Source organism: Nomascus leucogenys, chromosome 2 (assembly GCF_006542625.1).
Source record: "Nomascus leucogenys isolate Asia chromosome 2, Asia_NLE_v1, whole genome shotgun sequence".
In the NCBI taxonomy this organism is placed as follows: domain Eukaryota; kingdom Metazoa; phylum Chordata; class Mammalia; order Primates; family Hylobatidae; genus Nomascus; species Nomascus leucogenys.
Genome location: NC_044382.1, coordinates 21,941,921 through 21,956,701, shown reverse-complemented (window position 1 = coordinate 21,956,701; position 14,781 = coordinate 21,941,921). Strand labels below are relative to the sequence as shown.

General features: G+C 36.5%; 1 protein-coding gene across 1 annotated transcript; it reads left to right on the top strand.

Annotated features, from left to right (window-relative positions):
- Window positions 1–1,641: 1,641 nt before the first annotated feature.
- On the top strand, window positions 1,642–2,398 carry PPP1R2B (PPP1R2 family member B). Its single transcript, XM_012504696.2, is given in 2 exon segments — window positions 1,642–2,046; window positions 2,048–2,398. Coding segments are annotated over 2 exon segments (618 nt in total). The 3' UTR covers window positions 2,261–2,398.
- Window positions 2,399–14,781: the final 12,383 nt, after the last annotated feature.

Sequence of the window (14,781 nt, the reverse complement as noted above, 5' to 3'; positions counted from 1 at the left end):
TATAATAATCAAATTCTCAAGTCAAGGACAAAGAGATACTCCTAAAAGCAACAAGAGAAAAGCAGCAAATGACATATAAAGAAGCTCCAATTCATCTGGCAACAAACTTCTCAACAGAAACCACACAGGCCAGAAGGGAGCAGGATGACATTTTGAAAGTGCTGAAAGAAAATAACTGCCATCAAAGACTACTGTATCCAGCAAAGCTATCATTCAAACAGGAGGGATAAAGTCTTTCTCAGATGAACAGAAGCAGAGAGAATTCAACACCAAACCCATCCTATAAAAAAATGCTAAAGGGAATTCTTTTTTTTGAGAAGGAGTCTCGCTCTGTCACCCAGGCTGGAGTGCAGTGGCGCAATCTTGGCTCACTGCAAGCTCCGCCTCCCGGGTTCACGCCATTCTCCTGCCTCAGCCTCTCCGAGTATCTGGGACTACAGGCGCCCGCCACCACGCCCAGCTAATTTTTTGTATTTTTAGTACAGACGGGGTTTCACCATGGTCTCGATCTCCTGACCTCATGATCCGCCCGCCTCGGCCTCCCGAAGTGCTGGGATTACAAGCGTGAGCCACCGCACCCAGCCAGGGAATTCTTTATTTTTTTCCTTTTTTTTCTTTTGAGACAGAGTCTCAGTCTGTCACCCAGGTTGGAGTGCAGTGGCATGATCTCAGCTCACTGCAACCTCCACCTTCCAGGTTCAAGTAATTCTCCTGCCTCAGCCTCCCAAGTATCTGAGATTACAGACACGCACCACTACACCTAGCTAATTTTTGTATTTTAGTAGAGACGAGGTTTCACCAAGTTGGCCAGGCTGGTCTCAAACTCTTGACTTCAAGTGATCTGACCACCTCAGCCTCCCAAATTGCTGGGATTACAGGTATGAGCCACCGTGCCACACCAGGAATTCTTCAATAAGAAAAACCACCACCACCACCACCACCAGCACCACCATCACCAGTACCAACAGCACCACCAGCACCACCAGTACCACCATGCAAAAAGAAAACATTTGAGGTATAAAACCCACTGTAAGTACACAGACAAATCCAGAATGCCCTAATACTTATAAAGGTGGTGCGAAACCCACTTACAACTCTAGTATAAAGCCTAAAAGACAAATCAAAAACTTCAACAGCTACAGTAATCGTCAAGAGTTAGGCAATATAAAAATATATTAATTGAGACAATAGAAAGTCAAAATGTGGTGGGGGGATAAAGTTTGTTTCTTTTCTGTTTTTGTGCTCTGTAAGTTTTCATCTCTTTACAACAACTTGTTGCATCTATAAAGATGTTTTTTTGTAAGCCTCATGGTGTCCACAGTGCAAAAGAACTATGAAAGAGGGCATCGGCGTCGCTCCTGCCCTGGAGCTCTAGGCCGGCATCTCTCCGCGAGCCACGGGTCAAGTGCTGGCGGCTGAGGGTAAGCGAGAAGCCGCCACCCGTTGGGCGTTGGCTCTGGCGTCGGGGTAGTTGTGTCGTGACAACCGCTCCGGTAGCCATTTCCGAGGCAGCAGGTGTGGCCGCTAATTTAGCCCTGAGCGGGCTCTGAGGCTGCTTGCGAGTCTCTGCTGTGCCGACCCTTCTCTTCGTGGACCCCATGCCAAGCAGTGACCCTGAGGCGACAGCCGGAGCACCCGGCAATGGCGGCCTCTACGGCCTCGCACCGGCCCATTAAAGGGATCTTGAAGAACAAGACTTCTACAACTTCCTCTGTGGTGGCGTCGGCCGAACAGCCCCGCAGGAGTGTCGACGAGGAGCTGAGCAAAAAATCCCAGAAGTGGGATGAAATGAACATCTTGGCGACGTATCATCCAGCAGACAAAGACTATGGTTTAATGAAAATAGATGAACCAAGCACTCCTTACCATAGTATGATGGGTGATGATGAAGATGCGTGTAGTGACACCGAGACCACTGAAGCCATGGCGCCAGACATCTTAGCCAAGAAATTAGCTGCTGCTGAAGGCATGGAGCCAAAGTATCGGATTCAGGAACAAGAAAGCAGTGGAGAGGAGGATCGTGACCTCTCACCTGAAGAACGAGAAAAAAAAGCGACAATTTGAAATGAAAAGGAAGCTTCACTACAATGAAGAACTCAATATCAAACTAGCCAGACAATTAATTTCAAAAGACCTACATGATGATGATGAAGATGAAGAAATGTTAGAGACTGCAGATGGAGAAAGCATGAATACGGAATAATCAAATCTAGGATCTACTCCAAGTGACCAACAGCAAAACAAATTACGAATTTCATAGAAGAGATTTGTTCAACACGGCAATTGTTTGTTAGATATAGACCCTGTGACTATAATACATGGCTTCTTGTTCTCCACAATTCATGACTTAAGTACCAAAATGCATACCAGTTATTATATATTGCCAAGAATTAAATGATAAACTTAGAGACCGATTAGACTGAAAATGCCTAATTGATATATATATATATATATATATATATTCTTGTGCCTAGTACTTTACCACAAATACAGTGTAATATCATCAGTCCAAAACTGCATTACTTTTGTAAAAACACTGGTTAATTTGTATTAGATATTATAGAGCTTTTTATGCTTTAGAAGTTAAACAATATCTTTGGGGAGGGGAACTAATTTATTTTCATCACTCGAAATGTGGTAGCTCTTACAAAGTTTGTTGATTTGTTTTTTTAAAAATCAAAAGCCAATTGAACAACAGGATATATAGACTGATATTCAGGCTGAATAGTATTTTAACACTTGTCTTCAACTTGATTTGTCTGTTTAATTGAAAAGAATTATAAGAGTTACTGTTGCATTTTCTGACCTACTACCTTTAAAATTCCTGTTGAGTTTCTTTGTGTTTACAAGGCAAGGACTGAACTTTTTCTCATCAAAACTAGCTTTTTTCCCCACAAATAAATTATCAAGTTAAACTTTCACCAATGTCTGCTCTGTTTTTTGTTTTTTTGGGGGTTTTTTGTTTTTGTTTTTTAATGTTTTTGGTACACTGGGCAGACTTCAGAGCAGTTTTTTTTTAAATAAATATTCTAATGTAGCTATCTCGCCATTCCCTTTAAATACCTGTCTTAACCTCCTGCTTTTATTTCCTACTCCTTTCCACACATACGCCCACAATCTTTTACGTTTTAAAGGATCATTAAGATTGTCACGACATTAGGAACTCTTTCTCTCACTCTTCTGTCATTTGCTGCCATGTTGAGATTCTTATTTTGACCATCAATGCCTATGAATTCTTCTAATACATGAAGAAAATAGATTGAGTAGCAGCAGTACTATAGGCGGGAAATACAGTTTAACTGCTGAATTTCTATACCTCTCTGATTTACAGATTGCTAATTAAATTGCTATTATTAATTTGGCTTAATTAGACTTAAGAAAACAACTAACTGAGGGGTTTTTTTGTTTTGTTTTTTGAGGGTTTTCTTTGCATGAGAATTGTATGTAACCAGTGATATGATTATTCCTGAATGTACAGACAGAAGTAAGCCTGGACATTTTTTAATTTAAAAACTTTACATAGTCCCTGCTTTAAGGGAATACGATAATGTATACTATGACAAATGTACTTTATTCTTCTAACACAGTAAGAATTATGTGGAATTTTTTCCTTAAACGAAGTGCAAGAAAGCCCTGTGTGTCTTGGTTTAGTTATGGTTTCATTTCTAGCCATACAATTGATGAATTGTATACAATTTTTGTTAGTACCAAAATAATCTGTTATATGAACAGACTTCTAAAATAATGTCTGTATAATATATATATATAAGAAGGCTTTTATTGAACAGCTTATCTCCCACTTGCAGGTTTATGAAAATATCAGTATTTCAAAATAAATAAAAAGTGGGAGAATTCTTTGCTGTTAGAAGAATGTGGTTATTATTTTGATTTTTTTAAATGGGATATATAATCAAAGTACTGCTGAACTATAAGTGCAGTATTCTAAACATTTCAGCTAGTAATACCACTGATTTAGAAACAAAAACTGTTTCTCTATGGTTTCTGAATTTAGAATGTTGGGATTACCTGTTTAAATCTGTCTTGGGGGATGTAGAGATTAAGTCTGTACATATGCGTGCACATATATTCATGCACCCTCTGATTTTGGTTTTCTTGTTTCTGAGTTCTTAGAAAGTGTCCACATACTCTTTTTTGTAGAAGTAGCTGTTGTAGAGTGAAGAAAAGCATAAGACTTTAAAACAGTTGATACTTTTTGTTTTCTACAAACTATTTTTTGAAATTTAAATCACAAGCAAACTCATTTTCTGGTTTTTAGAAAGTAGGTGATGCTTTCAGAGGAGTAAGGCATGCCAAGCAGCATGCTCAGTGGGGTTTTAGGCTGTGAAATGCAGCTGTGAAAAAGTATGTTCAAGTCATAAGTAGCTAATTGATAGGGTATGAACTAGTCAAAATATGAACCATTATGATTCAAGTTAGATTTTCCTCTGGAGAGACAGATCTGAATGTTCAGTTTTAGCCAAGGTAGATTTTACTTTCAACTTTTTAATCAGTATCACTTTCTGTGCTTAACTCTCTGGTGTTACCTTGTCCGTTTTCATTTGTCTAAAATTCTGCAGAGATGACTAAAATTTGACATAATGGCATAAATGGATTGTTAAGGTTAACTTTCAGTTGAAGAGTAAAGCAAGATGCCATTTTCCCCATGACTTTGATTTTGTTTACATTTTTCCCTTTAAGTTAGTATATACTACACATAACAGTAATAAAATACAATAATATGAAAAAAAGAACTATGAAAGATACACTAAAATAAAAAGGAACAAATTAAAACATACTACCAGAGAAAATCACTTAACCACAAAGACAGTAAGAAAGGAAGAAAGGAGTTACAAAACAACCAGAAAACAAGCAACAGAATGCTTGCTTGTAGTACATCCTTACTTAATAACACTGAATGTAAATGAACTCAATTCTCCAATTAAAAGACATGGAGTAGCTGAATGCATAATGAAACAAAACCCAACTACATGCTGCCTACAAGAAACCCACCTCAACTATAAAGAAACATGTAGACTGAAAGTAAAAGAATGGAAAAAGGTATTCCATGCCTGCAGAAACCAAAAAAGAATAGGAGTAGCTATGCTTATACAGAATGGATGACAAGTCAACGTCTGTAAAGAGAGACCACAGAAGGTCACAATACAATGATAAAGGGGTCAATTCAGCAAGAAGATATAACAATATAAATATTTATGCACCCAACACCAGAGCTTCCAAGTATATGAAGAAAATATTAATAGATCTAAAGGGAGACATAGACTGCAGTACAATAGTAGTAAGGGATTTCAATACCCACCTCTCAGTAATTGACAGATCATTCAGACAGAAAAATCACAAAGAAACATTGAACTTGAACTATACACTAGACCAAACAGGTCTAACTGACATTTACAGAATATCACCCAACTGCTACAGAACACACGTTATTTTCATCAGCACATGGAACATTCACTAGAATAGACAATATCTTAGGCCACAAAACAAATATAAAAAAATTCAAAAAAGTAGAAATCATATAAACTATCTTGTGTGACCACAAAGAATAAAAGTAGAAATCAATAATAAGAGGATTTTTGGAAACTACACGAACATTGAAATTTAAAACATGCTTCTAAACAACCAACAGGTCAATTAAAGGTTAACAAAGAAATTTTTAAATTCTTGAAATAAATGAAAATGGAAATACAACATATCAAAATCTATAGATACAGCGAAAATGGTGCTAAGAGGAAAGTTTATAGCAATAATCTCCTATCTCAAAAAAGTAGGAAGACTTTTAAAATACAACCTAACAATGTGACTGTAGGAACTAGAAAACAAGAACAAACCAAACCCAAAATTAGACAGAAATAATAAAGATTAGAGCAGAAATACATAAAATCAAGACAAAAAATACAGATCAACTTTAAAATGAAAAGATGGTTTTTTGAAGATAAACAAAAATTGAGAAACCTTCAACTAGATTAAGAAAAATGGAAGACCAAAATAAATAGAATCAGAAACAGAAAAGAAGAGATAATAACTGAGATCACAGAAATACAAAGAACCATTAGAGACTATTATAAACAACTATATGCCAGCAAATTGGAAAAACCTAGAACAAATCTATACATTCTTGGGCAGATATGACCTACCAAGATTAAACCATGAAAAAATAGAAAACTTCAACAAATAAACAAGTAATGAGATTGAAGCTATAATAAAACATTTCTCATTAAACAAATTCCCCTGACTGAATGGCTTCACTAATGAATTCAACCAAACATTTAAAGATGAAACAATACCAATTCTATTCAAACTCCTCAAAAAATTAAAGAGGAGGGAATATTTCCAAACATTTTTTTGAGGTCAGCATTACCCTAACACCAAACCAGACAAGGATACAACAACAAAAACTACTGGCCCATATTGCTGATAAACATATATGCAAAAATCCTCAACAAAATATAAGCAAACTGAATTCAACAACACATTAAAAAGGTTACCAACACATTAAAAAGGTTACTTACCATAATCATGAGGGATTTATCCCAGGAATGCAAGGATGGTTCAACATATACAAATGACTCAGGGTGACACATTTCATTAACAGAATCAAGAACAAAACCCACAAGATTATTTTAATGATGCTGAAATAATCTTTGATAAAATTCAGCATCCCTTTCTGATAAAAAATACTTGAGTATAGAAGGAACGTGTCTAAAAATAATAAAAGCCATTTTGTCAAATCCACAGCTAACATCATACTGAATGGGGAAAAATGAAAGCCTTTCCTCTAAGATTTGGAACAAGATAAGGATGCCCATTTTCACCACTTTTTATTCAACATAGTCTTTAAAGTCCTGACCAGAGTAGTTAGGAAAAGGAAGGAAATAAAGGACATTCAAATTGGAAAGGAAGAAATCAAATTAGCTTTTTTGCAGATGACATGGCCTTGTATTTAGAAAAATCTAAAGACTCTACCAAAAAAAAAAACAAAAAAACTTAAAACTGATAAATGAATTAAGTTGTAGGATACAAAATTAACTAACTACAAAGAATATAAACTAGGAATAATTTAACCAAAGAAGTGAAAGATTTATATAGTTCAATATTAATGAATAAACAGTATGATTAAATAAAGTGCCTTCAAACAGAAACACACATAAAACAGGTCATATGTTAACTGGTTGATAAAATATTGTGACCAGAGGCTTACAAAAATCTAATCCTGTATTTTCTCCTGGGAGCAGTGGTTTGGTACTCTCTAATTCAGGGTCTGTGGTGACTTTATAAAATGTAACTACTGGAAATAATAAGCATCAATTATATATACACATATGTGTATATAATAGATATATACACTATATGTACATAATTGTCTATGTGTAAATTTAATGATTACTCATAGAGGTTAGTGCCATTTCTTTAATTTCTTCTAAAGCACCAGCAGTTTTATTCATCATTGCCTTTGTACCTTCAGTACAAATGTCAAACACTGTAGAAAATAACATATTACTATCACAATTAAAATACTAAAGATGTCCCTCTCAGGGGTTGAAAACGTTTTCATTACCAAACAGACTACTTTAAAGTACTAAGTTAGGCTTGGTGCGGTGGCTTACACCTATAATCCTAGCACTTTGGGAGGTCAAGGTGGGTGGATGATTTGAGGTCAGGAGTTTGAGACCAGCCTGGACAACATGGTGAAACCCCATCTCTGGAAAAATACAAAAATTAGCTGCTGTGGCAGCGCATGCCTGTAATCCCAGTTACTTGGGAGGCTGAGGCACAAGAATCCCTGAACCCGGGAGGTGGATGTTGCAGTAAGCTGAGGTTGCGCCACTGCACTCCAGGCTGGGCAACAGAGCGAGACTCAGTCTCCAAATAAAATAAAATAAAAGTACTAATTTTTTGCCTTCAAGTATGTCAGTATTTCACCAGTGCTATCTGTATAAGTTTTATTGGTTTTACCTTTTATGCATTGAGGTAGTGTTTCCAAATGCTTTTGAATTTAAATTCTTCTGGACTGTAATAAGCCATGACAACAAATATGTAAACAGAAACAAAATTCATGCCTTGTTCTGTTCTTCTTCCTTTTTTTTTCCACTTCTTTTTTTTTTTTTTTTTTTTTTTTTTTTAAGTGAATGCTGTTTTTCACTCTATCACTCAGGTTAAAGTGCTGGAGTGCAGTGGTATGATCACGGCTCACTGCAGTCTTGACCTTCTGTGTTCAGACAATTCTCCCACCTCAGCCTCCTGAGTAGCTGGGACTACAGGCATACAACGTTATGCCTGGCTAATTTTTTTTTTCTTTTTTTTTGTAAAGATGGGGTTTCACCATGTTGCCCAGGCTAGTCTTGAACTCTTGTGCTCAAGTGATCCACCCACCTTGGCCTCCCAAAGTGCTGGGATTACAGGTGTGAACCACCACCATGGCAGGACTGAACGCTTTCATTTTGTTTTGCTGATTTCCTTAATGTAATTAAGTGTTCCTATGTTACCTCTAAGTTACTTCCACTGAGATACAAATGAAATATATTTTGTCCACTTACACATTTTAAAGTAGAAGATAATATTCAGCACATGACTTGAAGTTATAAACAAAATAGAAAAACTTGTTTGAGGTGATGAGAAAATAAAATTACTAAAGGGAAATTTTTTTTAACTTTAAAATTGGAGCTATTATTGCCTATAGGAGGGAAAAGAAAAATAGATCACTTATATTGCCTTCATGTCTAAAATATAGTTTGATAAAGAATTATGATTTTTTAAAAACACACTATAGGTTTTATGGGCGAATAGAAAGGAGATAAATTTGAAATAAGAATTAAAAGATTAAGAAATTAATAAGAACTATTATAATCAGACACATATTTAGAAGGTGATTTGTACAGGAAACTATCTTTCAATGAATCCTATCATGCCAGTTTGATAGAGTCTCTTCTCTCATCTACTTTTTCCATGTACTAGCCATGCGGTAAGGTTATTAAAGGTGAGATTTAAATCTTTGATGAGATGAGGCTGCAAAGAAACCGAACTGAGTGGGTACAGTTCCTCCAGGCGCTTACGAGGTGCTTTTTAAGACTGACTAGTCTAGACTGTGGAAAAGGTACTAATGACCTTAAAGGGAATGGATATTCTGTGATTATCCTGTAGAAATACTGATTAGAGAGCAGGAAATAAGGAAATGTCTTTTCTCTCTTGTACGTAAGGAGAGAAAAAGAATGGAAAAGTGGGATATCATTTTAGCCTTGACCCTGAAGCACAAAGGTCTAGAATTTTTAATTATGGGAAACAAACTGGTCCTGCACAGATAGGGTTGAGCAAATTACATTGTAATTAGGCTTTAATCTGGAATTCAGGAAATGATTCAGGAAAGTCAAGTCTTTCATTTGTTACAAAAACATTCTTCCCCTCACTTAGTTTGCTATCCTACACGTTTGCAGGGCTTGTCCCACCGATGTTTCCCTTTGCTATCTTGGCTTTGTTCTTCCTCCACTGCTTTTGCTAACTAAAGACAGGACCAGTTTAGCCCAGTATAACATAGAACCCTGTGTGTAATCGTAACTTTATCTCTCCAACTTTGAAACTAGTTAACAGCCCTTATCAGCAAATAAAAGCCTTCTACAGCAGACAAGTTACTGAGAACCCCTTAAAAAGCTAAAATAACAAAAAAAGGCGGCCGGGCGCGGTGGCTCACGCCTGTAATCCCAGCACTTTGGGAGGCCGAGGCGGGCGGATCACGAGATCAGGAGATTGAGACCATCCTGGCTAACACGGTGAAACCCTGTCTCTACTAAAAATACAAAAAATTAGCGGGGCGAGGTGGCGGGTGCCTGTAGTCCCAGCTACGCGAGAGGCTGAGGCAGGAGCATGGCGTGAACCCAGGAGGCAGAGCTTGCAGTGAGCCGAGATGATGCCACTGCACTCCAGCCTGGGCGACAGCGAGACTCCGTCTCAAAAAAAAAAAAAAAAAAAAAAAAAAAAAAGCTGCACAAAGCTAAAACAAATTAGGTCTCCCTTGATCTCTGCCATAAGTATAAAAACGTAATATGTTTATTGGCCTTTTTATTATGTGATTATTATTGTGCTGTTTTCATATCACCTAGTACCTTCTTAGTTGGGACCTTCCAGTAAAACAAACATTCAAACTGGGGCACTTTTAAAAATAAAGAGGCACAACTGTATTCAGATTCTAAAGTTGTAAAGTTGTAAGTTTTCCAGAACTCACTTGGAATTATAGCACACACATAAACAATGAGAATTCTAAAAGCCAAACTTCAGTTTTATAAAATATTTGTCTAAATTTTATTCAATAAAATAGACATTTTTAAATTAAGAAAGCTGTCATGTAGACAGCTCTTTCAGTTAAAAATAAGTGCAACTAATAAAATAAGCACAAACACTCATTCCTATCATATGATTCTATATTAAACTGCATTTCTGTATCTAGAAGCAATAAGAAGACTGAAGTAATTAGAATAACTTAATTCTGAAAAAGACCATTTTTGTTGATGATTTTTAACCGCCAAATATTTTTAAATTCATTAGATGGAAAAAAGATTTTTCACTTATTTTATATAACCTCAAAGGTCAGAATTTACGTACTTTAAAAAAAAAAAAAAAAAGCCAGGTGCAGTGGCGGCTCTCGCCTATAATCCCAGCACTTTAGGACACCAAGGCAGGTGAATCCCTTGAGGACCTGAGGTCATGAGTTCGAGACCAGCCTGGCCAACATGGTGACATCCCATCTCTACTAAAAATACAAAAAATTAGCCAGGCATGGTGGTGGGTGCCTGTAGTCCCAGCTACTCAGGAGGCTGAGGCAGGAGAATCACTTGAACCCAGGAGGCGGAGGTTGCAGTGAGTCAAGATCGATCATACCACTTCACTCCAGCCTGGGCAACACAGCAAAACTCCACCTCAAAAAAAAAAAAAAAAAAAAGCAAAAAGGCTTCACGGAGAATATTTTCAGTAAGAACATTATTACTAAGAAAATATCAAATTTTGAAGTGGGTTCTAATAGGAGTAAGTGAGTTCTCTGTTACTAGGGGTATTGAAACAAAAACCCATTTGGATACTTCAGTGGTCCCTCAACCATAGGCTGTTAAAATAGATAAGTAATTTCAAGCTTATTTTATATATCTTAGCAGTAGAAGCTTTATTGAAATGCAACATTGATGTCTAGATTCCATAAAAATGATGGCAACTATAGAAACCAGAATCTTTCTTCCTATTCTGCAAAAACCATTCCAATAAATACAGCACAAATAAAATCCCATTTTTTTTTCAACTAGGAAAAGAGATAGTAGTTCAAACTTCAAGTTATGTGCATGAGGAGAAGTAAACATTCTGAAACCAGTAGTGCCTTGTCAGAGCCCATGTCAGGGCAGACTCATGCACAGACTGAGTGGAAAGCAGATGGGACAACAGGATACTAACAATGGGGAAACACAGATGGAACTGCCCCTGGAGAAGAGCTCCCACCTTGAGTGGCAAAGTTCCTAAAATAAGCCTTAGATCTTGGGTATCCTAGCCCTGGGTCCTAGAAATAGAAATGAAGCGGTCTGAAATTGCTTAGGATCACAGGTGGTAGATTTGGAAGCCAATGCATGAATGTGAAAGTGTGTGTTTGTGTGTGTGTGTGTGTGTGTGTGTGAGAGAGAGACAGAGAGAGTGTGTGTGTGAGAGAGAGAAAGAGAGAGACAGTGTGTGTGTGTGTGTGTGTGTGTGTGTCTGTGTGTGTGTGTTGGGAAAGGTGACTTCACGGTTAAGTCCGAAAAAAAAAAAAAAAACAGAAAAATGAAATAGAGGTAAAATGAATCACAGAGAAAGGGATAGGCATAGAAGAGAAGCAAAGACTCAACAAACCTATAATGAGACTCCCTGAAGAGAAAAATCAATTACCACTTTTAAATATGGAATAGAATTCAAAGCTGTAAGTCTCCTCCCCCACAAAATTTTCCAGATATTAGACCAGACTTGAATCTACAAAGTAAAAAGTTCCATTCTGCATATGGAAAAATTGCCAAAGAATAATAAGCTCCATGATATATGCTAGTAAAATAATTATGCTATGAAGACAAAGAATTCCCCCGACTCTCCTCCAGTCACCATCAGTTGGCACTAAAATCTCAACAGCAGTGTATGGAGCAAGAAACAATGCACAACATTCTCAACAAACTCAAGACAAGCAAAAGGGAGTCCACAATCGTGTATTCAGTTGAACTACCCTTTAACTATCAAGACCATGGAAAAACAATTTTAAACATGCAAGAACTGGGGAATACTATACTCATAAACTCTTCCTGAGCAATCTACAAGAACATAGCTACTCAGAATGTAATGTGTAGCCAGCAGCAGCAGCAGCAGCAGCAGCAAAATCCAATAGACTATTCAAAATGCAAAATCTTGGCCAAGTGTGGTGGCTCATGCGTGTAATCCCAGCACTTTGGGAGAATAAGACGGGTGGATCACTTGAGGTCAGGAATTTGAGATCAGCCTGGCAAACATGGCAAAACCCAACTCTACTAAAAATATAAAAATTAGCTGGGTGTGGTGGTGCACGCCTGTAGTCCCAGCTACTTGGGAGGCTGAGGCAGAAGAATTGCTTGAACCCAGGAGGCGGAGGTTGCAGTGGGCTGCGATCAAACCACTGCACTCCAGCCTGGGCAGCAGAGTGAGACTGTCTCAAAACAAACAAAATAAAAACAAAATGCAAAATCTCAGCTCCTACCTCAGGGCTTCTGAATCAGAATCTTCGTATTAACAAGATCCTCCAGGGATTAGTATGCACATAAAATACAAGCTCTATCAATGAAAAGATCATGGTGCAAACTTTGGCCAAAGAATTAATGGTCTTTTTATCTATATATGAAAACATGTTTAATTGTAGGTCTGAGACCAAAACAAAGGAGAAAAGTTTAGAGTTCTGTCAAGGTAGAAATATCACAACTTCAAAATGAAAAAAGAAGAAACAAAAGAGAAGTAAATAATGATTGTCTCATAGGGAATAGGTGGTTGAAAAAAGGCATTAGTATGAAGATTGCTAGTAGCACAAAAATTTTTTTAATTGAGAAAATAGACCATATACAAAAATAAACACAGTAAATGTAACAAAAATAATATGAGCTATTTGAGACCAAACATATCAGTCCTTAAAAAAGTAAACTCATCTCTATGCTGTATACAAGAGACATGCTTCAGTGATTCAAAAAGGCTAAAGGTAAAAAGATGGGTGAAGGTGTACCAGGTAAATGTAAACACTAAGAAAGTATAGCTGTGATTCTGATAGCAAACAATCTAAGCTAACACTGGAGTCAAAAGAAGGAAGGCCTTTATTATGTTATAGGACACAATCCACAATTAAGATAGAAGTTATGACTATCTGGAACCCAAATAACATAGCCATCCGTCTCATAGAGCAGAAACTACAAAAGATGCAGTGATAAGTAGATTAATAAACACACTAATAATACATTTTATCACACAAATCTCAGTCAAAGGAAAACCAAGAGGTCAGCAAGCTAAGTGAACATGTAGAAGTTCCAAAAATCATTCATAGATCTGATGGATATAAGGTAAGCTTTATATACTGATAATAGAAAGTATACCTCTTCTTCAGCTACATAGAATAGGGTCACACACAAAAAATACTATACATTGAATCACACAAACACAAGTCAGTACGTCCCACAGGATAGAACAATGCATATGGTAAGCACAGTGAGATCAAATAAGACATTTATAACAAAAAGTAGAAAAAGTTCTTGCTAGAAATTATAAAAACTCCTATTGAAAAATGCTTAGGTAAAAAGAAAAATATAAACTAAAATTGCAGAGTTGCTAAAATTTTGGAATTTATGAAACATAAATGAAGCTTTAAAATCAGCAGAACAGGCCAGGTGCAGTAGCTCACACACCTATAATCCCAGCATTTTGAGATGCTGAGGCAGGAAGATCGCTTGAGGCCAGGAGTTTGAGACCAGCCTGGGCAACATTGTGAAACCCTGCCTCTACAAAAACAAAACAAAACAAAATCAGTAGAACGTGTATAACCTTAAATATTTATACCAATAAAAAGTAAAAATTAAAGATCAATAAAGTAAAAATCAAAATATACTAAAAAAACAAATTTTATTCATACTTATATTATTTATGCAGATTATAAATACAAAGTATAGAGTATAAATAAAAGTGTAAATAAAAATTATACAAATAAAAAGTAAAGAATAAGGGTCAATAAATACTAATCAACAAAATATATGAATAAAAAGTAAAGGATAAAGGTCAATAAGTTAAGTAATATCAACAAAAGTACAACAAAGAAAGCAAAAGGGGAAAAAATCAAAACAAAAGAATACATGAATAAAGTTGAAAACAGAAAAAAGATTAGAACCAAGAAATCAAAATGCTGGTTTACTAAAAATAGCAACAAAATAGGCAAACTACTAGTTTCTCATTCAAAAAAGAAAAAGAGTGAGAAATGGGAGAAAAAAATATCAAGTAAGAAATCAGTGGCCTGATGTGGCTCATGCCTGTAATCCCAGCACTTTGGTAAGCTAAGGTAAGAAAATCACTTCAGCCCGGAAGTTTGAGACCATCCTAGGCAATGTGGCAAAAACCCGTCCCTGCAAAAGACGCAAAATCAAATGGAGCAAAATCCTAAGTCTCTATTTTTCTGAGCCTTCAGCCTTAAGAGAGTCTCCTAACTGCCACTTACAGTAAAATTTTACGCCCAGTTCTTCCTACATAGAAATCCCAATGATAGCAAAGTTT